Source organism: Typopeltis vanoorti, chromosome 8, assembly GCF_054136105.1.
Source record: "Typopeltis vanoorti isolate ZY-2024b chromosome 8, IOZ_Tvanoo_1.0, whole genome shotgun sequence".
Taxonomy (NCBI): domain Eukaryota; kingdom Metazoa; phylum Arthropoda; class Arachnida; order Uropygi; family Thelyphonidae; genus Typopeltis; species Typopeltis vanoorti.
Genome location: NC_143556.1, coordinates 42,349,849 through 42,374,812, shown reverse-complemented (window position 1 = coordinate 42,374,812; position 24,964 = coordinate 42,349,849). Strand labels below are relative to the sequence as shown.

Sequence of the window (24,964 nt, the reverse complement as noted above, 5' to 3'; positions counted from 1 at the left end):
CTAGCCGGTAGCATGGTTAAGTTATACAAATAAAATGATTGTTTTTATTAACAAGTATGGTATTCAGTGTGTTGGAATGCCTGATAATTTGTGCAGGATCCCCTTATAACAAATTTAACCTTGCATTATTGGTTTCCATTGTGATGTGAGACTATGAAGAAGGTCTAGAGAAGAGTGACTAAAGGTGAGTTAGTTCTGGAGTATTATATAATATTCTGGAGTTCCATATCTGAACTCCAGAATATTATCTGGTCTCTTTTGACTAAAGGTGAGTTAGCCAGTCTCATACATAGGTACAGGGTTTTTTCACCTGGAAACTCAGATTTTTGGTCCCTCAGAACAGGTAAACCGGTCCTGTGGACACATGTGGATCTACAGTCGTGAATACTAGTCTTTAGGGGGATGCAACAGTGACAAGCCAGCTGCATTAATTCGTCGTAAACCACTCATTAGGGAACTCTACCTATCCTAAGGGACAGATAAGGGAAGGAAGGAAAGTTGAGGAAATGCAAATTGTAGAGTAAATTCACTTCTGTAAATTACTGAATAATGATAATAATAATAATAGAATATTATTATTATCATTATTAAGACTGCAAAAGTAGTGCAAATGATAAGATAATACAATAGTGATGCAACACACATTACAGCAATACAAGTGATAACAGAATATAGTAAAAAGTAATTTGTAATAATGTAGTATATACTTTTGTATGTACTATACTATACAATGGTCTGCCTACCGTTGTATAGTATATACTTATAATCTATATAGCTATAATCTATTGGAATTATATTTGGATATAACAGTTATAGTGATATCTTATATACGTTTAAAATAAAAATTCAACATTATTTAGTGCGATTAGGTAATCTCTGAATCTTTTCTAAAAACGTATTATCCTGAGGTTACTGACTTTATTTCATTAGGCAGTTATTGTAGCTGCTTGTTGCCAGATATTCAAAAGATTGCATCTCATTGTTGCTTACCAAATCTCAAAATCTTTCACTTTTTACACTTTGCAACATTGAACTGATAGTTCCACTTGCCCATTCATGCAATCTATTCAAGTCATCTTGTAAGGCCATAACATCTGCTTGACTCTGCATTGTTCTCCCCACTTTTGAATCATCTGCAAACAGCTGCATATCACAAGTTAAACCCGTCCCAATATCATTAACATGCAAATTGAACAACAATGGTCCCAAAACTGACCCCTGCAATATACCACTGGTGATCCTCCTTTTCAGGATACTGCACTCCCATATACAACTTTCTGATATCTATGATGGTATTGGATTGCACTTGGGGATAATGGTGGACAAAGAGTTGAAGTTTAGGGAGCATATTGCAAAAATTGGTAAAATAGTTCAAAGGATTACTTGGATGTTGAAAAACATGCTAACAATTAAAGATAAGGAAGTTATTTTCCCCTGTTTATAAGGCTATCATTCAGCCACATCTTAACTACTGTGCATACAGATTTGGGCACCTGGGGGTCTTGGGGGGACCAATAAGTGGTAGAGAGGATTCAGAGATGAGTGACCAAGATAGTGACAGGTCTGCAGAATACTCCCAAGAGGATAGGTTGAAGGTTTGTGGGTCATATTGGTTACAAAGTTTAGTTGATAGGTGGAAAAGACAGGACATGATAGAAACTTTTAAGATATTAAAGGATTTTATAAAATTGATGCGAATGAAATTTTTCTATATATGAGAAATAGTCAGAACTAGAGGCCATCATTGGAAGTTGCATAAGAGTGTGGTTAGTAGGTATGTGCAGACCAGATTTTTTGTGTGGAAAATGGTGAGTGAGTGGAGTAGATTACCAGAATTAGTTGTCAGTTCCCTGATGATGAATGGATTCAAGGAGAGGTATGATATGTGTGTATAATGGTTAATTTGGGTCTCCTATGATGCGTCTCTGAACTTCATGGAGATGCTGTAAAATAATAATTATAATTATTATTGTACATAGGGTGGAGGGCAAAGGAAGAGAAGCCATGCCTGCAAGTTGTGTAAAAGTGTGGTGAAGAAGGGAGTGAGGTCATATATATATATATATATATATATATATATATACAGGGTGTTCGGGATAAATTTGACATATTTATAATTAATTATATTTTTCCGTAAGTTACATGTATTAACACACACTTCTCTTCATTTAAAAGTTTGGACCCTTCTTCATTCATATACAAGATGTCAGAAAGGATGGATAGCTGGAACCCACCTGAATCATGGAAGGGAATAACTTGTATCATGATGATTCGTGCCCGCCATCAAAATAAGGATATTACGACTGCTGCCCAATGCTCCCTGAATACAGTAAAAACAATCAGGCATGAACTAGAGACTTGCAATGGTGACTACGAGGATGTAGCAAGAAGAAAGATCCCTAGCAGACGATCTGATTGCGTTCGTACAGCAGAATTCCTCGCAAATCTGCAGGAACAGGTGTTGAAGAACCCTGGCATTGGAATTCGGGCTTTGTTCGTGGAGTTGCTAACTGTAGTCAAGCCCTGGATAACAAGGGTAGCCAATGGTAGGCCGTATGTATGGCAGCAGGATTCGGCCCCTTGCCACACCTCTGGGAAAAGTCAAAAATGGTTGTCTGAAAATTTCTACGACTTCACCAGTCCAAATGTTTGGCCTCCAAACTCCCCAGACCTTAACCCCATGGATTATTTTGTATGGGGCGCAGTTGAAAAAGACACCAATCGCACTTCCAGTAATACAAAAGCCCAGTTAATGGATAAAATTAAAACAGTTTTTGCGGCCCTCCCCAGGGAGACTGTAGCATCAGCTTGTTCGAGGTTCCGAAGCAGAATTGAAGCTGTGATCGATGCTAATGGTGGTTATTTTGAGTAAATCTTGTTGATAGTATTGTAATTAACTCTGCCTGTAATGTTTTTTTGTCAATTCATTAAATTTAATAGATACAAAGAAGATTTTCTTTTTCCTTACGAAACTGTCAAATTTATCCCGAACACCCTGTATATGAAGAGTGGCAGATGCATTGCTAACATGTTTTGAATGCTAAGAGTATGAATAAATGTACGGTGCAGTATGACATATGTTGCTGGTGGAATGAGACGTCCCGTGATGAGACTTTTGACTCTATGGATGTTTGCTAATAATATTAAAAAAAAAAAACACCATCTTTATATTATTCTCTTCCCTTAATACTGACTTCTATCCTTATTCTTTTAGATATTTTCTTCCAAGTTGAAGACGTGTGTTAAATGTTCTCATCTCATGTAGCATATCACACCAATTCATCCTATATCGAGTGATGTTGTTTGATCATACTTTCTTCTCAATCGTGTCTTATCATCTTATAACTCTCGCTCGTTAGTATTTAATTAGTTGTAGGCTGATATATCATCCGAACATGAGGAAAATTTATAGTATACTGCGCCACTCCATGTTCTGAATTGCATGAGCAACTTTGATAAATCAACCTTCAACTGTACCAGGTTATTATAAAGCTGATTTTAGGCTGAGGTTCTCACTATTAAGCAAAGCTCCCGCTTTTGGTTCGAAATATTTAATCTGGTGGTTCAATGAAAGAAAATCAGGCAAACTCTAGATTGATCTTAGAAAAAAAAAACATTCAATGCAGTGTCACATATAATTACATCATAACACAGTGTTCCAACAGGGACATTACAATTAAACGAATATAAAACTCTCATTAAGATAGTAGTACACTACTCAGCTAACGTTAAAATTTATAATTAAAAACTATATTTAACAGATATCTTATTCTTCTTGTTGCAAAGAACTTTTATCACAACTTCACTCTGACCAAGGTTACATCTCAAAACATTTTAAATATCAAATCAGTTCAAGATATTCAGAAAGAATACAACTCATGAACCATCAGACATTCATTTGTAATTCTCTAAGCTCAGTCAATCAAAATTAGTTCTTGTAAGTTCGAGATTCCTAAATTACAACAAATAGGCTTCTGAATATTCTCGTTCAGTCAATGTACACTTAATTCAATAATATAGCATTTGTCACTTGAAGAGGGAAAAGTCTTAGCACATCACACATTCAATCTTGACTCTCTGAATACAGCAACTAGGAATAAATTACTTTCGGTGGAATTAATTTTCGTTACTTCACACTAAGTATAGTAAGGTAATCCTACCAGGATATAGCTTCATCACATCATAAGGAGATTGAACAACACCTTTAAAGTCCTTGCTGACTTTTACTTTGTAGTAACACAAACTTAAAAGAATCTTCTATTTCCGCGATTGATTTATAGACTCGGGAAAATATAACCTTTTTGCACTTGGTTTAAATTATCTACCCATTTCTTCCTTTTCTTATACGTATTATCCCATGTCCTGCACTTTTCCACTGCTAGGCGTTAGGAAGTTTTGGTAGAAATCCAACTCCGAAAAAGGTAAGTTAAAATGCCAAGCGATTCCTGGTCCTTTCTATTCCATTTTTGGCATGTCAAAATCCCCCTTCAGTCTCTAGCTACCATTCTCTATACTCCCCCACTCGTTTCCTTTTTTTACTTTCGTTTTTGTGTCCACTCGTTCCTTTTTCCCGCCAGTAACTGATTCTCTCCGGATTAGCCCACATCGAACTTGCTTTTCCCTTGGTATATAGTAGTTCATGCTCCAAAACGCACTAGGAGAAATTTGCATGATTTCTTACAACAACCAATCAAATGATATCACAAGGAATCTTCTGGATATATTAAAATTACATACATCACAGTTTCTTATATTATTATTAAAGGAATAAAGCAAATAAAATAAATGACACCTTAATACAGAGCCTTTTCATGTCTATGATATACCCTAAAATTACATAAATAAAATTAACTAACAAAACTCAAAAGGAATTACATGAATAACATTTTATAAGCAAGAGACTAACAAAATAAATTTAAATAAATCCTGCTTATGATATGGTAGGTCATGTTAATTATGAATGAAATATTATTAATTATAAATATCTTCATTCACAATTTAACAATGTCATGTTGATGTGTGCGTGTGAAGCAGCATGACTTTCATTGTAATTATGTGTTCCAAACTTGGGTGAGACTGTTTCCAGGAGACCAAATCTTAATTAGTTTTTATAAATCATAATTTATGGGTGTCAACAAAAGGCAATCACAAGAATCAGGCAAAAAAAGGAAAAAAAAGAGCTCACCATAGCCATCTGGCACAAAAGGAAAAAAGCTGATAAATCAATAATCACTTTATTCTCCCCCCCCCCCACAAGTGTGCCTTTATTCAAATCCAGTGTCTCACTGCTGAATGCATGGACTACAGTTTCTGTTTATTAAGTCTGTATTGTATCAATATATAATATATATATATATATATATATATATATATATATATATATATATATATATTTTTTTTTTAATACATATATATAATTTAGACTAGAAAATTTAACTAGTTGGTTAAATGTAAACTGAGTGCTGTGGTTAAAGACATTAATTACATAATTGTCATTTAATTCACCAAATTTTGTACGCAAAACAACAGTAATACTGTATTGCCTAATTAACAGTCAGTTGCCTTCCACTCCTAGAAAACCCAAATGCGAATTTACTGTATTATTTACGAAAATTATTCAATGTGAATAACAGGAATTAGAACTCTGCAGTGTGTTGGGGCACTGATAATTGGTGCTGCTGATTCATAATTCATATTTCAAACTAATTAACAAGATTGGTTGATTGATAATATATTATTTGATAATATATAGAGCAGTCATCATTAGCATACATCACAAAAAATAATCTTTAGCTTTTTTGCTATTGTCAATATTTCATATTACTCAGTCTAACAATATTGTTCCACACAAACAATTATTGATATCACACGAGTGGAACAAACTCAACCATTCTATTAAAATATGAAGAAAGGTTTATGTACTGATATAAAATTTTGTCACAAATACTATTAAATGTATTTAGAAAGAATTAAGCATCACTGAGGACCAAATGATTTCCACACTTTCACAAGAAAAAGTAGATTCTAGTTAAATTTATGTTACCTCTACAAGAGTCCTCCATTTCTACAAATTAAACATAAGTATTTTTATTTTTAGTTGTAATTTTTTACAAGATCTGAAATATGAAAGTTTGTGTGCAATATTAGTTTTTTCTTCGCTAGGAGAAAAGTGATATGGATTAAGTCTTGCCAGATAGTTTCCATCAAATTTGAAATGGACTCACTGTGGAGAGTATTACCAACCAGTTTTAAAGAATTGAACATTGATATCACTTTGGCATGTGGACAGTCTTTTAGGTACATACTTTTGAACTTTTTCTTTAAAGTTTATGTTATTTTATTTAAAATTTTTATTTTTATTAGATTTAAATTATTCTGATAAATATTAAGCAGCATTACATTGAATAGTGAAGTATTGTTGAATTCATTCATAACATTTATTTAATATGAAAAATAAATAATTTCATAGCTATGCCAGTATGTAACAGAACATTCCTAAACTATAATTGGAAGTGGATTCCTATATACTTCAGTAATATTAATAATACTTCAATAGAATATCACATCATAGGGAAAAAAAAGTTCCAAAATTATTGCCTGCTTGGTTGGCTGAGTGGTTATCATATCTGCTCCCCAGCCAACAGGCTGTGGCTTCAAATCCTGCTGTAGGCATGGATGTTTGTGATTGTTTTTAGGTGGGAATTTTATCTCCCCTGATATAGAACTACCATCCTGCTTATTGGAGGCCTGAAGTGGCTTGAAAAAGTTTCAAGTTTAATCTCTAGAGCAAAGTTTTCTGGACTAGATAAAAAAATAAATAAAAAAATACAAAAAAATTATAAAAAATAAATAAAAAAATAATCATTTCCACTTGCTGTACTAATGTGCTATAGTTTTTGTAACCTTTCATGAATGATATATAATTAACCATCACATTGTAGAGTTATTTTAATTGGATAGCCTTTAATAAGTTTAAATTCATAAACAGGTAATACTTTTTGTGAATTTTTATCCTTTTTGTCTTTATAAAAATATTTGCAATATTCAAATTTATATTGTACCATGAATATTATAATTATTATTATTATTATTACTGGCAACTTCAAGGAGTCCTTAGAGTCATCGAGGGAGGCCCTAACATCATGTCAAGAACAACTATTCAATATTCACACAGTATCTATCATACTTCGCCTTGAACTCATTTACAGTCATGGCACCCACAACAGACTCTGGCAGCTTATTCCACTCATTCACTGCTCTCCAAGTAAAATGCCTAGCTCTAACACCCTTGATAACCACACTCTTGCCCAGCTTCCATGGATGGCCCTTAGTCCTCCCATCACCAGTCCTATTCTCAAAAATATCTTCTGAATTAATCTTATAGAAACCCTTCAGTAATTTGAATGTCTCAATCATATCACTCCTTTCTCCTATCAACCAATTTCTGCAACCCACAAATCTTCAACCTGTTCTCATAAGGTTCATTCCGTAGACCTGGCTATCATCTTGGTCACTCGTTTCTGGATCCTCTCCACCTCTTCCCCATGAAGAAGAAACCCTGGCACCCAAATTTAGGCACAGTAGTCTAGGTGGGGTCTTATCAAGACTCGATACAGAGGAACAATAACCTGTTTGTCTCTGCTCATCAAAGTATTTTTCAGCAACCAAGTGATTTGATGAGCTGATTTAGCCACTTTTGTGATGTGTCCCCTAAACTTCAACTCCTTATCCACCAACACTCCCAAATCCCTGGCCTCATCAATCTCCTGGAGTATGGTTCCACCAATGTGATATACTGCTGCTAATCTTTTCACCCCAAAATGCATAACCTTACGTTTTGCCACATTAAATTTACATCTATTCTCCTTAGCCCAGCTCTCCAAACTATCCAAATCATCCTGCAAAATTTCGACATCCTGTGCATTCACTATTGCTCTACCCAACTTTGCATCATCAGCAAACAAATGAACAGTTCCTCTCAGATCCTTTCCTATATTGTTAATGAACAAATTAAACAGTAGTGGTCCAAGAACAGAATCCTGCAGCACACCACTAGTCACAGGCCGTCTTTTGGACTCTACTCCTGAATAAACCACTCTCTGATATCTCTCCATCAACCACCCTCCTATCCATCTCACCAACCCTATATCCATCCCCATATGCTGCAGTTTACTGATTAGAATTCCATGTGGTATCCTATCAAAGGCCTTAGCAACGTCCAGTAGGATCACTGTAAACCCATTACCCTTATCCAGTTCAGCTGTCACTGAGTTATAAAACTTGAGCAAGTTACTGAGGCATGATCTACCCTTCACAAAGCCATGCTGTCCCCCATACAGTATCACATTTTGATCTATCCATTCCTGTATTCTCTTCTTGACTATTTTTTCCAAGACCTTGACAACAATTCCTGATATGCTGATTGGTCGGTAATTTACAACAGCAGTCTTGGACCCTCCTTTATGCAGTGGAACTATTTTCTCCCCTTTCCACCCCCCCCCTCGGGACTAACTGAGACTCAAGACTCAAATTAAACAAAATGGTCAAGGGCACTGACAATTCTTTAGCCACTTCACGTATGACACGAGCTGGTATACCATCCAATCCCACAGATGTATTGACATTAAGGTTATGTAATAGACTATTCCCAGGGCAGAGCTGACATTTTCCCGGGGCAGAGCTGACATTTTTCCGGGGCAGAGCTGACTACTACTGGGTGCGTCCCCAGTTGGCAGATCGGGAACAGCCTTCGGATATGGAGGCTAGCTGTGATATAAGCAGAACAATCTGGCGAATAAGCAGCTGTGGACCAACAGCGACCGAGCTATCAGGGCGTGGGGGAGCAGAAGTGGCAACTCTGTTTCACTTAAAACCTCACAAAGCCCAATGACAACTCGGTGACATGGGAAGTAGTGCCGCCATTAAATAAGCACCTGCTAGGGTCACTGCTCCTGACATTGGGAAGCAGCATTGTCAGTACTGACACAAGGTTGAAGCCAAATGATGACGAAAAAGCTTGTGATCAGAGATTTGCAGATGGCAATATGATTATATTGTGTGCGTCTGTAATACTGCGGAGCAGAAAGCAAATGGAGAAACTACTGCTCTACCTTATCTCCAGAACAACCACCATTGCGAGCAAACCCTTACAATTGGCCCCAAGTTCCCGGCGTCCCTTAAATTGGACAGGGGTGCGAAGAATCTCCGGGCTTAAAATGGTGTCCACTTTTAAAATTACAACTTGGAATGTCAGAACTCTGTATGAAGCTGGCAAATTAAGAAATTCCACAACAGAAATGAAGAGACTGGGCATCCGGATTTTGGGAATTTGTGAGACAAGATGGCCAGGATCTGGAAAGTGCCAACAAGACAATACGACAATGTATTACTCTGGAAATGATGAGAACAAACATCGACATGGTGTAGCTGTAATAGTAGATGAAGAAATCAATAAATCAGTAATAAATTGGATTCCATTTTCTGAAAGGATAATGCTCTTACAACTTCAGGGAAACCCCGTTAACATAAATATCATCCAAGCTTATGCACCCACAGCTGACAAAAGTGAAGAAGATGTTGAAGAGTTTTATGAACACCTAAAAGAGATTAAAAACCTAACAAAGAAACATGATATAAACATAGTGATGGATGACATCAATGCAAAAGTGGGAAGAGGGGGTGATGGAGAAATTGTTGGCGAACATGGCTTAGGCACCAGAAATGACAGAGGAGATCGCCTAGTCCAGTTCTGTCAGGAAGAAGATCTAACAATAGCAAATACCTGGTTTAAACTTCCACCCAAAAGACTGTACACTTGGAAATCGCCACAAGATAACCAACATAACATTGTCAGAAATCAAATTGATTATATACTGATAAATAAAAGATTCCACAGTAGTATAAAGAGTGCAAAGACTTATCTTGGAGCAGATATCTCATCAGACCACAATCCCATAGTTGCAGAAGTACGTCTTAGATTAAAATCAGCTAAAAAATCACAAGAAGAAAAAGAAAATTCATGTAGAAAAACTGAAAGACCCGAACATCAATAAAAGTGCCAAGACACAGCTTAACCTGTGATTACAAGAGATTAACATAGAAGAAAATAAAAGTGTGGAATCTCTTTGGAATAGCTTAAAGAATGCAATCGTAACAAAAAGTATTGAAGAAGTAGATTATGTGAATAATATAAAACAACAGGAATGGATAACAGATGAGATTTTTTCTCTTATTGATTCAAGACGAATGTACAAAAACAAAGACCTAGCCAGGTATACAGAAACATATAACATCATCATCATCATCAAATTCCTGCCATGTACCCTCAACGGGTGTACAGGATATGACAGTACTACATGAAAAAATTACATCATTACTAACTTCCTATCTAATTTTCCTCCAAATCAGTCTGTTACTTGTCAAGGCTTCAACATTATCGGATCTTATATTTCTATCATCTAAGGCACTTTGTACCGCATTAATCCACCTATATCTTGGTCTTTCTCTGGTTCGTTTTCCTGCCAACCTGGCAGAGAACACTTGTTTTGCTAATCTTTTTTCGCCCATTCTGTTTATGTGACCATACCACCTGAGATTAGTTCTGCTAACGCATTCTTGGGTGTCGACAATGTCAAGTTCTTTACTAATATCGTCGTTTTTAATATGATATTGCCATTGATGCCATCTGTTCATGCCTATAATCTTTCTCAGGACTCTCATATCTGCGGTCTCTAGTCTTTGGCCAAGTGTTTTACTTCTGACTCAGATCCATAAGTTAAAACTGGTTTGAACACTGTCTTGTATACAGCTAATTTAGTGTTCTGACTAATTTCTCTCTTATTCCATATGAATTTATTCAATTGACTTCCTACCATACCAGTTTTGCTGATTCTGTTGTCTATTTCTATATTTGATTTACCATCTTCAGTAAAAATCGTGCCTAAGTAGCTGAAACTTGTTCCACAGGTTCTCCATTCACAAAGCAGTTGACATTTTCAATGATTCTGCCTATTTTCATTGTCTTTGTCTTTTTATTGCTGACCTTCATACCATATCTATTACAGCAACTATTCAATTTAGTCAGAGAATCTTGCAGACTTGTAGTGGATTTATTTAGAAGTATGACATCATCCGCATAAAGCAAAGAGCTGACATTAACATCTCCAATTTTGATATCATGTTTAATACCACTTTCCTTCATAATGTGATCCATATAGATAATAAATACCAGAGGGGATAATGTACATCCTTGTCTAACACCAGATTTAACATTAAACCATCTTCCTGTGCTTCCTTCAATTCTAACTGCTGACTTACAACTCAAATAAAGACTACGTATTGCTTGATATAATGCCCCATTGACACCATATAACTCTAGCATATTGAATAACTTCTCTCTTGGCACCTTGTCATATGCCTTTTCCAAATCGACAAAACTTAAATACAGATCTCTGTTATATTCCCATGCTTTCTCGACTATTTGCCATAAAGTGAAAATCTGATCCTGACAGCCTCTATTTGGCCTGAATCCAGCTTGTTCTTCACCAAGCTTTTCTTCCACAATTCTTCTTAACCGTTTCTCAAGTATACTTGCATAGATCTTACCAGGAACACACTCAGCAGGGAAATACCTCTATAATTCTCACATTCAGTTTTATTTCCCTTTTTATATATGGGTACTATGAGAGCTCTACTCCAATCATCAGGAATTCGTCCCTCTGTTCAGGCTTTCTGAACTATGCAGTGCAGCCACTGTAAGACTCTTATACCACCATACTTCAGCATTTCTGGTCGAATATCATCTACTCCTGCTGCCTTTCCACATTTCAAGCCTTTGATCGCTTTTTCTACTTCAAATATGGATATGTATTCCTGACTGCATGCCTGGTCAGTGTTTTTTACCACTGCACTGTCATCACTGCTTGTTTCATTTAGCAGTTTTTCAAAGTAATTACTCCATACTTCAGGCATATCGTTTTTCTCCGGTTTTCATGTCACCTTTATCATCTCTAAGTCCTTTTACAGCACTCTTTCTTCCATTCCTAAGCTTCTTCAACAACCTCCAGAATATTTTTCCACCTTCTTGATATTTATTTTCTATATTCTTGCCAAAGTCCTCCCATGACTTGTTTAGCTAGTTTTACACAGTGTTTAGCATTTTTGCATTTGTCTCTCTATTCTCTAAGAGAACAAGCTGACTTATTTGACAGGAACGTTTGATATGCTTTCTTCTTTAACTTCCTGTGTCCACCATGGAGTTCTGATTTTTTTATCCTTGCAGACAACCTTACCACATGCCTCTTTGGCTGAATCAATCAGGGTTTTCTTCAAGGCTTTCCACTGAATCTCTAAGGTTTAGTTGCTGTTCTCAAACTCTTTCATTTTTTTCTTCAATAATCTTAGTGTATTTTAGTCTTCAGTTTACATCTGAGAGCTGCTCAACTTTTATTCGCTTTAAAACTTTCTTACATGTTATTCTTTTCAATATGAAATTCAATTTTATCCTGCTCAAGACTAAATAGTGATCACTTCCAATTTCAAATCCTCTGTACACTCTAGTGTCCTGCACCATGGAGAAAACATCACTATCGACAATAACATAGTCTATGAGACTTTTCTTATTCCTTGCCTCTTCTCTCCATGTGAATTTGTGCACATTTTTATGTTGGAACATGGTGTTAGTAATAACCAGTCCATGTCCTGAGTAAAAATCCAACAGATATTTGCCATTATTATTAGCTTTGCTCTTTTCTCCAAATTTTCCCAAAATATTTTTGTATGTCTCACAATCATTTCCTACTCTGCTATTTAGATCCCCAACAAGGACCAACTTTTCCTTTTTCATTGTGTCAGTCACTTTTTCTAAAGCCTCAAAAAATTCCTACACTTCTACCTTAGTAGAGCTTTCTGTGGGACCATAGGCACAAATAAGTCTCATTGTCCAGTTCCCCATTCTCATATTTGCCCTCATTATTCTACTTGAGACTGACTGCAATTCAAGAAGATTAGCCTCGTATTTTGTGTTGAATACTATGGTTACTCCTTCTTTTCCTTGATTGTCATTGCCTGAATATAACATTTTGTATTTATTGCTCAGAAAGATCTCACCAGTTTTTGTCTTTTTTGTTTCAGTCAACCCCTATTATGTCGATCTGGTACTTATCTAATTCCTCAGCTAGCTCCATTTCTTTGCCATTCAGGCCTCTTATGTTGATAGTACCGATCTTTAACTCTGGTGATGTTGAGTTGGGGTTTGTTTTCAGATTTGTTCCAGTAGCTGACTTTTTGCTGTTCGCCTTGGTTCCCTGGTGAAAACAACGGGGACCTTGTTTAACTGGGCGACGCCCCAGCCGGCATGAAATTTTGTCATGTCGTACCAGCATTAAGAAAAATCATCAAGAAACACATAACATCATCAAGAAAAAAATAAAAGAAGCCAAGGAAAATTGGATGAAAAATTTATGTACTGAAATTGAACTGCTTCAGAAGAAGCATGATAATTTCAATATGTATAAGAAAATCAACGAAATTTCCGGAAAACTGAGGAAAAAGCAAATAGTGTCTCTAAGAGACAAAAATTGAAAAATAGTTCTAGAAGAAGAGAATAAAGCACAGATTTGGATAAAATATGTAACAGAACTTTTCAATGATACTAGACAGAAGCCTATAAATATAAAAGATAACATTCAAGGTCCAGCAATCATGAAATGCGAAATAGAGAATGCCATACGAACAAGTAAAACAGGAAAAGCCAGTGGACCAGATGGTGTGCAAACAGAATTTTTAAAATAGAACCAGATAACATCAAACTTCTTGAAAAACTATTTAATAAAATATATGAAAGTGATGAATTTCCATCAGATTGGCTCAAATCTACATTTATCACTGTCCCAAAGAAACCCAAAGCGAATTCCTGTGGTTACTTCTGACTTATATGATAAGACCCCATCTAGACTACTGTGCTCAGATTTGGTCACCTAGGTTTCTTCTTGATGGGGAGGAGGTGGAGAGGATCCAGAGGCGAGTGACCAAGATGATAGCAGGTCTGTGGAATGAACCGTATGAGAACAGGTTGAGGATTTGTGGGTTGCAAAAATTGGTTGATAGGCGGAGGAGGGGAGATATGATTGAGACATTCAAATTACTGAAGGGTTTCTATAAAATTAATTCAGAAGATATTTTTGAGAACAGGGCTGGTTGTGGGAGGACTAGGGGACATCCATGGAAACTGGGCAAAAGTGTGGTTAGTAAAGGTGTTAGAGCTGAGTTCTTTACTTTTAGAGTAGTGAATGAGTGGAATGCGCTCCCCGAGTCTGTGGTGGATGCTGTGACAGTGAATGAGTTTAAGGCGAGGTATGATAGATACTGTATGAATGTCAAATAGTTGTGATGAATATGATTTGGGGCCTCCCTCGATGAGTCTAATGACTTCCTGGAGTTGCCCGTAATAATAGTAATAATAATAGTAATTATTAGTCTATTGATCCAAACATTAAAAATATTTTTGAAAGTAATTCAGAATCGCATTTATAGAAAAAGTGAAGAAACTCTAAGTGAAACACAATTCGGCTTTCGGAATAGTTTTGGTACTAGAGAGGCTCTTTTCTGTACCCAAATATTGATACAAAAATGCATAGAAAAACAGAAATCTGTCTTTATGTGTTTCATAGATTTTGAAAAAGCATTCGACAAAGTCAGACACACTTACTTAATAGAAGTCCTTCAACAAATAAGGCTAGACGAACAAGACATAAGACTAATAACAAATCTGTATTGGAATCAGTCAGCTACCGTTCAATTAGACAACATTACCACCAGTGATCTTCTTCTTTTTCTACCCGTTATTCCCACTTCCTGGGGTCCGCGTGTTATTTAGATGCGACTTCTTGTTAGTACTACTCCCAACCGACCCGTCGCCTGGTCTGCCATTGGGGGGGGGGTATATTTTTGACTGTAGAGGCATATGTTCATGGGGCCGGTTTGCCTGCTTGCGGGATGAAAACGCCAGATAAACTGCCGGGAAAAACCCTAGTGGCCGCGCCCAAGACTGGCTAACTTGGCTATGCCTGATGAAGATCCTCAAATTCCTCACGTCTAGAACGGGAATCGAACCTGGGACACTCCTTCCCCAGGCATATGGTTGCGAAGCTCAAGGCCACTAGGCTAACCGCGCGGCTCATTACCACCAGTGATATTAACATCAAAAGAGGAGTGAGACAAGGATGTGTGCTCTCACTACTCCTGTTCAACATATATGCAGAGGTAATCTCTAAAAAAGCATTGGAAGAATGTCCAGAGGGAATCACAATAAATGGAAAGATTGTTAACAACCTACGATATGCAGATGACACCGTGCTAATTTCAGATAATATTATGGATCTCCAAAAACTCATTGACATAGTATACATAGAAAGCCAAAGAATGGGAATAAATATAAACATCAACAAGACAAAACACATGATCATCAGCAAACATCCAGCTTCATCAATGAAACTGACACTCAATGGGAAAAATATTGATCAAGTGTTAAGATATAAATATTTTGGTTGCTGGCTTAATGAACGGTGGGATCCAGAAATAGATAAAGACAAGGATTAAAGGATTGAAGTTGCACGGCAGTCCTTCATGAAAATGAGAACACTATTCTGCAATAAAGACCTAAACATGGAAGTCAGATGCCGAATGCTGAAATGCTACTTGTGGTCTATTCTGCTCTATGGAGTTGAAACATGGACATTGAAGGCAACAACCATCAAGAAAATCGAAGCCTTTGAGATGTGGCTATACAGAAGAATGCTAAAGATATCATGGACAGAAAAAATTACCAATGAAGATGTCTTAAAATCCATTGGCAAAGCTAAACATCTTGTACAAATAATCAAGAAACGAAAAACATCATATCTTGGCCACATCATGAGAAACAGCAAATACCAACTTCTACAAACTATTTTGGTAGGAAGAATTGATGGCAAAGGAACTAGAGGAAGAAAAAGAATATCATGGTTTGACAACATCAAGATGTGGACAGGAAAGAGCAGTGCACAACTGCTCAGATTAGCACAAGAGTGCAGTTTATTCGCCAAGATGGTCGCTGACCTTCGATAGAAGATAGCACAATAAGAAGAAGAATAGACTATTCACCTCCACTTCATTCACCACCATTCCCATATAAGCTGTTGGTTCCTTCATTCCTGCAATGTCACCACCTGGATGATATACTCTTGCAAATTGCTCCCTCAGTAATTCCAATATATCAACTAATTTGGTTACCTCCCTACCATCGGCATTCTTTAAAATCATTCTGCCGTATACATTTTTTCTTTTACTTGCAACATATCAAAAAAACTGTTTGGGATTCTCTTTAGCCTCCATGGCTAATTTTCTTTCATAATCTGCTTTTGCTTTTCTTACCACACTCGTTATCCTTCTGGCCTGTGCTTTATACCGTTCATCTGCCTGCAGGTCACCTTTTTTACTTAAATTCCCTTCACAGTTGTTTCTTTTTTTGCAGCTCAAGCTTAATAGTGTTATTCATCCATTTAACCCCTACTTGATTTACTATTTGGACTTTAGGTATACAGTCAGCCATTGCCTTCAAACACTCCTTAACCACCTCCCATTCTACTATTCTTTTATAACATTCTAATGTTATAAAAGATAAACATAGCCATGTTTATCTTTTATAAGCAAGATAAACATGGCTGTGTTTTTCTTGCTTATAGGTGTGAAGAACTGCCCTCGGCTACTGCTCTCTAACACTGAATGGTTTGAAAGTTAGCTGTTTTTTCTTCAGACAATGTATCATCATGAATTCAAATCTTAAATGCAAGACATATCTGTGACTCTATGGGGTCTTGGGATAATATTACTTGCATATCTGACCAAATGTCCAATCCTCACCTTCTCGTGGTACACCCTGTTTGGTAATCTACCTGGATACTGAACGAATGAGGATGGGCTGGCAATTTGGGATTTAGCCGACCAAATTGTATTCTTATTGGTTTAAACCAAAATACAAAATGATGGTACAACATTATAATATTTCACGCCGGCTGGGGCATCGCCCAGTTAAACAAGGCCCCGTTGTTTTCTCCAGGGAACCAGGGCGAACAGCGAAAAGTCAGCCACTGGAATAAATCTGACAACACACCCCAACTCAACATCACCAGAGTTAAAGATCGGTACTATCAACATAAGAAGCCTGAATGGCAAAGAAATGGAGCTAGCTGAGGAATTAGATAAGTACCAGATCGACATAATAGGGGTGACTGAAACAAAAAAGAAAAACTGGTGAGATCTTTCTGAGCAATAAATACAAAATGTTATATTCAGGCAATGACCATCAAGGTAAAGAAGGAGTAACCATAGTATTCAACACAAAATACAAGGCTAATCTTCTTTAATGCAGGCAGTCTCAAGTAGAGGGATGTGGGCAAATATCAGAATTGGAAACTCGACAATGAGACTTATTTGTGACTATGGTCCCACAGAAGGTTCTACTAAGGTAGAATTGGAGGAATTTCTTGATGCTTCAGAAAAAGCAAAGGTTGGTCTTTATCATCATCATCATCATCTTCCTTATACCCTCTTTTACCTTGCAGTGTCGAGGGTCCATTGATCATCGGACCTCACTCCGTTTACAGGATAAGGTGGTCAGCCTTATGTCCCATTGTATCCTATGGCCTGTCGTGTTGAGTTCTCAAGGTCAGTTTGCCTGCATTGCGGGATGAAAAACCCCGGAATAAACTGGGATAAAAACCCTGCTGGCCACGCCCAAGACTGGCTAACTTGGCTATGGCTGAGGAAGATCCTTCAGCTCCTCACGTCACCGACGTGAATCAAACCTAGGACACCAGGCATATGGTTGCAAAGCGCATAGCCACTAGGCTAACAGTGCGGACGGTTGGTCTTTATTGGGATCTAAATAGCGGAGTAGGAAATGATTATCAGACATACAAAAATATTTTGGGAAAATTTGGAGAAAAGAGCAAAGCTAATAATAATGGCAAATACCTATTGTTCCAACATAAAAATGTCCACAAATTCACATGGAGAGAAGAGGCAAGAAAAATAAGAAAAGTCTCATTGACTATGTTATTGTTGATAGTGATGTTTTCTCACTGGTGAAGGACACCAGAGTGTACAGAGGATTTGAAATTGGAAGTGATCACTGTTTAGTCTTGAGCAGGATAAAATTGAATTTCGTATTGAAAAGAATAACACGCAAGAAAGTTTTAAAGTGAATAAAAGTTGAGCGGCTCTCAGATGTGAACTGAAGACTAAAAATACACTAAGATTATTGAAGAAAAAATGAAAGAGTTTGAGAACAGCAACTAAACCTTGGAGATTCAGTGGAAAGCCTTAAAGAAAACCCTGATTGATTCAGCCAAAGAGGCATGTGGTGAGGTTGTCTGCAAGGATAGAAAAAAAAATCAGAACTCCCTGGTGGACACAGGAAGTTTAAAGAGGCAGTGAAGGAAAAGAAGAAAGCATATCAAACGTTCCTGGCAAATAAGTCAGCTTTTACTCTTACAGAATTCAGAGACAAATGAAAGAAAGCTAAACAGTGTGTAAAACTAGCTAAACAAAAGTCATGGGAGGACTTTGGCAAGAATATAGAAAATAAATATCAAGAAGGTGGTAAAATATTGTGGAGGTTGTTGAAGCTTAGGAATGGAGGAAAGAGTGCTGTAAAAGGAGTTAGAGATGATAAAGGTGACATGAAAACAGAAAGAGAGAAAAAGATATCCTTGAAGTATGGAGTAATTACTTTGAAAAACTGCTAAATGAAACAAGCAGTGATGACAGCACAGTGATAAAAAACACTGACCAGGCATGCAGTCAGGAATACTTGAAGTAGAAAAAGCCATGAAAGGCTTGAAATGTGGAAAGCCAGCAGGAGTAGATGATATTCGACCAGAAATGCTGAAGTATGGTGGTATAAGAGTCTTACAGTGGCTGCACTGCATAGTTCAGAAAGCCTAGACAGAGGGATGAATTCCCGATGATTGGAGTAGAGCTCTCATAGTACCCATATATAAAAAGGGAAATAAAACTGAATGTGAAAATTGCACTGGTATTACTCTACTGAGTATTCCTGGCAAGATTTATGCAAGTATACTTGAGAAACGGTTGAGAAGAATTGTGGAAGAAAAGCTTGGTGAAGAAGAAGCTGGATTCAGGCCAAATAGAGGCTGTCAGGATCAGATCTTCACTTTATGACAAGTAGTTGAGAAAGCATGAGAATATAACAAAGATCTCTATTTAAGTTTTGTCGATCTGGAAAAGGCATATGACAAGGTGCCAAGAGAGAAGCTATTCAATACGCTACAGTTATATGGTGTCAATGGGGCATTATATCAAGCAATACGTAGTCTTTATTTGAGTTGTAAGTCAGCAGTTAGAATTGAAGGAAGTACAGGAAGATGGTTTAATGTTAAATCTGGTGTGAGACAAGGATGTACATTATCCCCTCTGTTATTCATTATCTATATGGATCGTATTATGAAGGAAAGTGGTATTAAAAATGATATCAAAATTGAAGATGTTGATGTCAGCTCTTTGCTTTATGCAGACGATGTTATACTTCTAAATAAATCCACTACAAGTCTGCAAGATTCCCTGACTAAATTGAATAACTGTTGTAATAGATATGGTATGAAGGTCAGCAATAAAAAGACAAAGACAATGAAAATAGGCAGAAACATTGAAAATATCAACTGCATTGTGAATGGAGAACCTATAGAACAATTAAAACATTTCAGCTACTTAGGCACGATTTTTAGTGAAGATGGTAAATTAAGTATGGAAATAGATAACAGAGTCAACAAAGCTGGTGTGGTAGGAAGTCAGTTGAATAAATCGATATGGAATAAGTGAGAAATTAGTCGTAACACTAAATTAGCTGTATACAAGACAGTGTTCAAACTGGTTTTAACTTATGGATCTGAGAGCTGGGTCAGATGTAAAACACTTGACCAAAGACTAGAAATCCAAATATGAGAGTCCTGAGAAAGATTATAGGTGAACAGATGGCATCAATGGCAATATCATATTAAAAACTAGGATATTAGGAAAGGCTTGACGTTGTCAGCATCCAGGAATGCGTTAGCAGAGCTAATCTCAGGTGGTATGGTCACTTAAACAGAATGGGCGAGGAAAGATTAGCAAAACAAGTGTTCTCTGCCAGGTTGGCAGGAAAACGGCCCAGAGGAAGACCAAGATATAGGTGGATTGATAGTGTACAAAGTGCCTTAGATGATAGAAATATAAGATCGGATAATATTGGAGTCTTGACAAGTAACAGACTGATTTGGAGGAAAATTGTAGATAAGAAGTTAGTAATGATATAAATTTTTCATGTAGCACTATCATATCCTGTACACTCTTTGAGGGTACATGGCAGGAATTTGATGATGATGAAACTTATGCAGCAGTAAAAGTATTTTGATGACAACTAATGTTATTTGAATCATAAATAATGTTGAACTGCTTCATATACTTCCCATTCTATAAAAAGTTTGAACAAGAAGCATGATCTCCATTCCCCATACACCTTTGCACAAGATTTCCTTTCTAACATCAGAATGTTGCTCCAGTAGGATTTCTTTGACTTGATGCAAGTGCAAAAGAAATAAGTATATTTCAAAATCTATTTAACTGTGCTTTTGAGGAGCTTCCACCTAACCTTCAATTGGAAGTGACTGATCTGTAAAGCAGTGGCATATTAAACAAAAAATACCAAGAAGGGAGTCTGAAAGAATTTTATAAATGCCTTCCAGGTGACCAATATACTCAACTAAGATCTTTTGATTTTTGATTAATTTCAATATTTGGCACTACAGGTATTCAAATATGAAATATGTTAAATCTAATTACAGATATCAGCCTTACATGAAAAGCATTTGTAATCAGTTTTGATGAATTAGTGTTCCCAGTGTATCCAGCAGTTCAAACATAATTACAAGACATAATCACCCTTGCCCCCCCCCCCAACCAAGCATAATTATGTCTCATAAAAAGAATTCCATACTTCTTACTAATTTTAAAAGTCTATCATGATATCCTCAATTTTATCTCTTGGTCCACAAAGACTAAAATATTTAGTATCTACATGTCTCAAGAAAAAGTTTGCTGATCTCTGCTCTAGATTATAAGATTTTATTACTGAAAATGTGTAATATTACACTATTGCAACAAAAAATAAAAGAAAAGAAATAATAATATAGTACAACAGAACTAAAACTGAATGAAAACTTTCATACCCATTGTTTTCAATACACAGTACTGTTTTAAGAAAATTAATGATATGAGTAGACTAAAAATTTAAAAAAAAAAATCAACAGGTTAACTTTGTGTCTAATCCTCTTAATCCTGCAAATCATTTTAAAAATTACAATATCCCAAAATACAAAGACAAGATAAGATGCAGTTTGAAATACTAAACACAAGTCACTTAAGGATCAAAGCTACATAACTGAGAAGAGATCTCCACATAGCTTGTAAGAAATGTAAAAAAGCTGACTGATGGCTTCTGATCTGTTTAATCCTCATCTCCCAATCAGTGATTTTATCAAGGTCACAAACGCCTCAATAGTCACAAACAACCCCCAGTTTTTTATTTTTATATATATTTTTTTATTTTACTCCAGTCGTTCCAGTACTGTTCTGTCATCCAAATCACTTGCCTTATAGCTATAATTGTGTGTTTAGACTTAGTTGCTGGTTAGAATTCAAAATTCTAATTACATCAACAATTCCATCTATTTTAAAACTTCTGTGACTGATATTATGGTCAGCTTTGATATAACTTTTCTCTCTCTTCACTAGTATTACTTTGGAAAACACTAACACTTTATAAAGTGTTTTCTCTCTGTATTACAGATCTCTACTCCTTTGCCATACATATAGGTTACATCTTTTGGAAGAACAAAATATACAAATAAACACAGGGTACAATAATGTATTCTCTCTCTCTCTTCCCCTGCCAATTTTTACATGAAGAGTTTAAAAAAAGTAGTTCCTAGAGACATCCCCACTTAAGCCTTCTATCTGGCTGAGATATATTATGATATTACTAAATCACTTAAGGAATTGACAACGTAGATAATAATATAAATTAAATTACACTTTAATAAATATTTCTGATATTTCAACGTCACATTGCCATCTTCAAAAAGAACTTACAAAAAAGGCACGTGCACATAGGCACTACAACACAGTAACTGAGAATGAAGTGATGAAGCTATTGTTCTCCTAAAAGTCCTGATGGTGCCCCCTAGTGGGCTAAGTAGGTGTTCTTGGTCATTGGGCTAAAGGTCTGCTGTTATGTTCATAATCTGATCTCATGGCCTATAGACATTAGACACATTCCTCTGTCACCTCACTAAGGAAAAAGAGATAAACAATAGTCTAACTTTTCTAGACACTTTAACATGTCTTCCAAATGGTAGCCCCTCTTTTACAGTAGTCAATATACCCAAACTTTGTCATCACATACATCCCCCTCCCAACAGAGTGACATTATTAAAACTTTCTAATTATTATTATACAGGTATCTCCAAGAAGTCAGAAGACTCATCATAGGAGATCTATTCTTCACACAGTACCTATCATATTATTATTATTATTATGGCTCTACAGCAAAATTGAGTTTAGGCCTCCTGAATTTGTTGCCTCCAATACTGTCTATACAAAACTTTACTTCTCCAGTTTGGACACTGTAGTATGATGTTACTGTCTTGACTAATGGTGTCTGTCCATCTTGTTCTAGGTTTTCCTTTTGGTTTTTTGAGTGTCTTCATAAGAATACCATCATTTTCCATACAAAAAACATGTTCTACAACTACATTGACTACCCTTACCCTTTGTGTAAAAAATCTAGTCCTAACATCCTTGTTAATCACACTTTTACACAATTTCCATGGGCTATCCCCTCATTCTCTCATTATTACCTGATACCTCCAGGGAGTCCAAAGACTCATCGAGGGAGGGCAAGTCTCATATTTTTCACCTATCAGCTAGTTTTTGAAGCCAAATTGTCAGTCTGTTCTCATAGGGAGCATTCCATAGATTCGTGACAATCTTTGTCATTTGCCTCTGGATCCCACTTCTTCATCCCCGTGGAATCCGGGTGTCCAGATCTGTGTGCATTAATCCAGATGTGACCTTATTAAAGCCTTATATAGGGGAACAATAACTTCTCTGTCCTTGCTTGTTAGCATGTTCTTCAACAATCATGTAATCTGATGTGCTGCCTTTTGTAATATGCCCTCTAAAATTCAACTCCCTGTCTACAATCACTCCCAAGTCTCTGGCCACTCATCGGTCCCATCTGAAACTGCAGTTCAGTCCCATCAATATAGTGTACAACTTGCAATATCTTCTTCCAAAAATGCATCGCCTTACATTTAGCCACATCAAACTGGAAGCCATTTTCCTTTTGTCCATATTGCTAGTCTGTTTATGTCTTCCTGCAGGATCTCTACATCACCATCAATCACCATCAGTCTTCATAGCAAACAACTGAATATTTCCCATTAGATCATTTCCTATATCATTGATGCACAAATCAAATAAAAAAAAAATCAATAGATGACCAAGTACTGACCCCTCTGGTACACCAGTAGTCATCCCTTCTCCTGGACTCAGCTCCTCCAGAAACCACTCTTTTATATCTGTCCATCTACCACTCTCTACTCCAAATCTCCAGATTCATATCCATCCCCATTTACTCCAATTTATACAACAGAGTTCTATGTGGAATCCTGTCGAGTGTCTTTGCAAGGTTTTGCAGTATTGCCGAATAGCCATTTCCCTTATCCAACTCCATTGTCACTTTTTATATAAAAAATAATCAAATTACTAAGGTAAGACCTAAACCATGACCTAAACTTCACAAAACCATGTTGTCTCTTATAGAGTATCATATTCTTATTCACAAATCCTGAATCCTATCTTTTCTTTCACCAATTTCTCTAATACCTTAACTACCACTCCTGAGATGCTGATTGGCTTATAATTTACTACTTTTAGCTTCCTTTATTCAGTGGGACTGTTTTGTCCTCTTTTCATTCAATTGGCACTTTCCCAGTACTGAGGCTTAAATTAAACAGCTTGGTCAGAGGAGCTGATTATTCCATTGTACACTTATAACACATGGGCCAATATGCCATCTAGTCCCATGTTCACATTAAAGTTCTGCAATATTTTAAGAACCTCCTAGCTTTCTCTCATAATTTGCTTTGGCCTTCTTTGCCAGACAGGTCACCCTTCTTGATGTTCACCTTCTTACTGCTCACGGGCATGCCAATCACCTATTTCTTTATATTCCCTCCACAACGTCTTTGCCTGCAACTCCTGAATAAGGATGCTATTCATCCATCTAACTTCTACCTAATTTATTCTTCTGGTTCTGGGTATACATTGTGATGCTGCTTTCTTCAAACACCCCTTGACCACCTCCCATGCACCACCACCGTCTCTTCCCTCCTAATTATTTACTGTTATTTAATTCTCTGTTGCTATGACTAGCTCCATCGCTCTTGAACCTTGTGTCCCCTCTATTACATTAGGCCTCAGGTAATTATCTCTCATCAGCTGTATAAATTCCATTTCATTCCTTCCTTGTGATCATTCCTCCTCCCAATGTATGAACCCATAGTTGAAATCCTCGTAATCATTAAATTAGTACAGTTAAATTAAAATATATATACATATAATAATAAAGTCATCAATTTTTGTTCCATTGAGACCTCCATCATAGCTGAATTTAACTATAATATATATGCATACCTTCTTATCTAATGGCTATAGTTCCAACAGAATTAACAAAATACTTGATCGTTGACCTTATCTATGTACAAATTATCACAATGTGGTTACTATGCCTATGTCCAAGGTACTTTGAAAAAAATAGTTACAGCACTGCTTCAAGTCCTACTTGAAACTGATTTCCCTAATCATT

At 36.5% G+C, this 24,964-nt stretch overlaps 1 protein-coding gene across 1 annotated transcript in view; it reads left to right on the top strand.

Annotated features, from left to right (window-relative positions):
* The window catches only part of Ogg1 (8-oxoguanine DNA glycosylase), a 71,473-nt gene that overhangs the window by 2,942 nt on the left and 43,567 nt on the right, over positions 1-24,964 (top strand). Inside the window, exon 2 of the mRNA XM_090396636.1 lies at positions 6,163-6,297. Coding sequence (XP_090252762.1) covers positions 6,215-6,297 — 83 coding nt within the window. The 5' untranslated portion in view covers positions 6,163-6,214. The remainder of the gene's footprint in view (positions 1-6,162; positions 6,298-24,964) is intronic.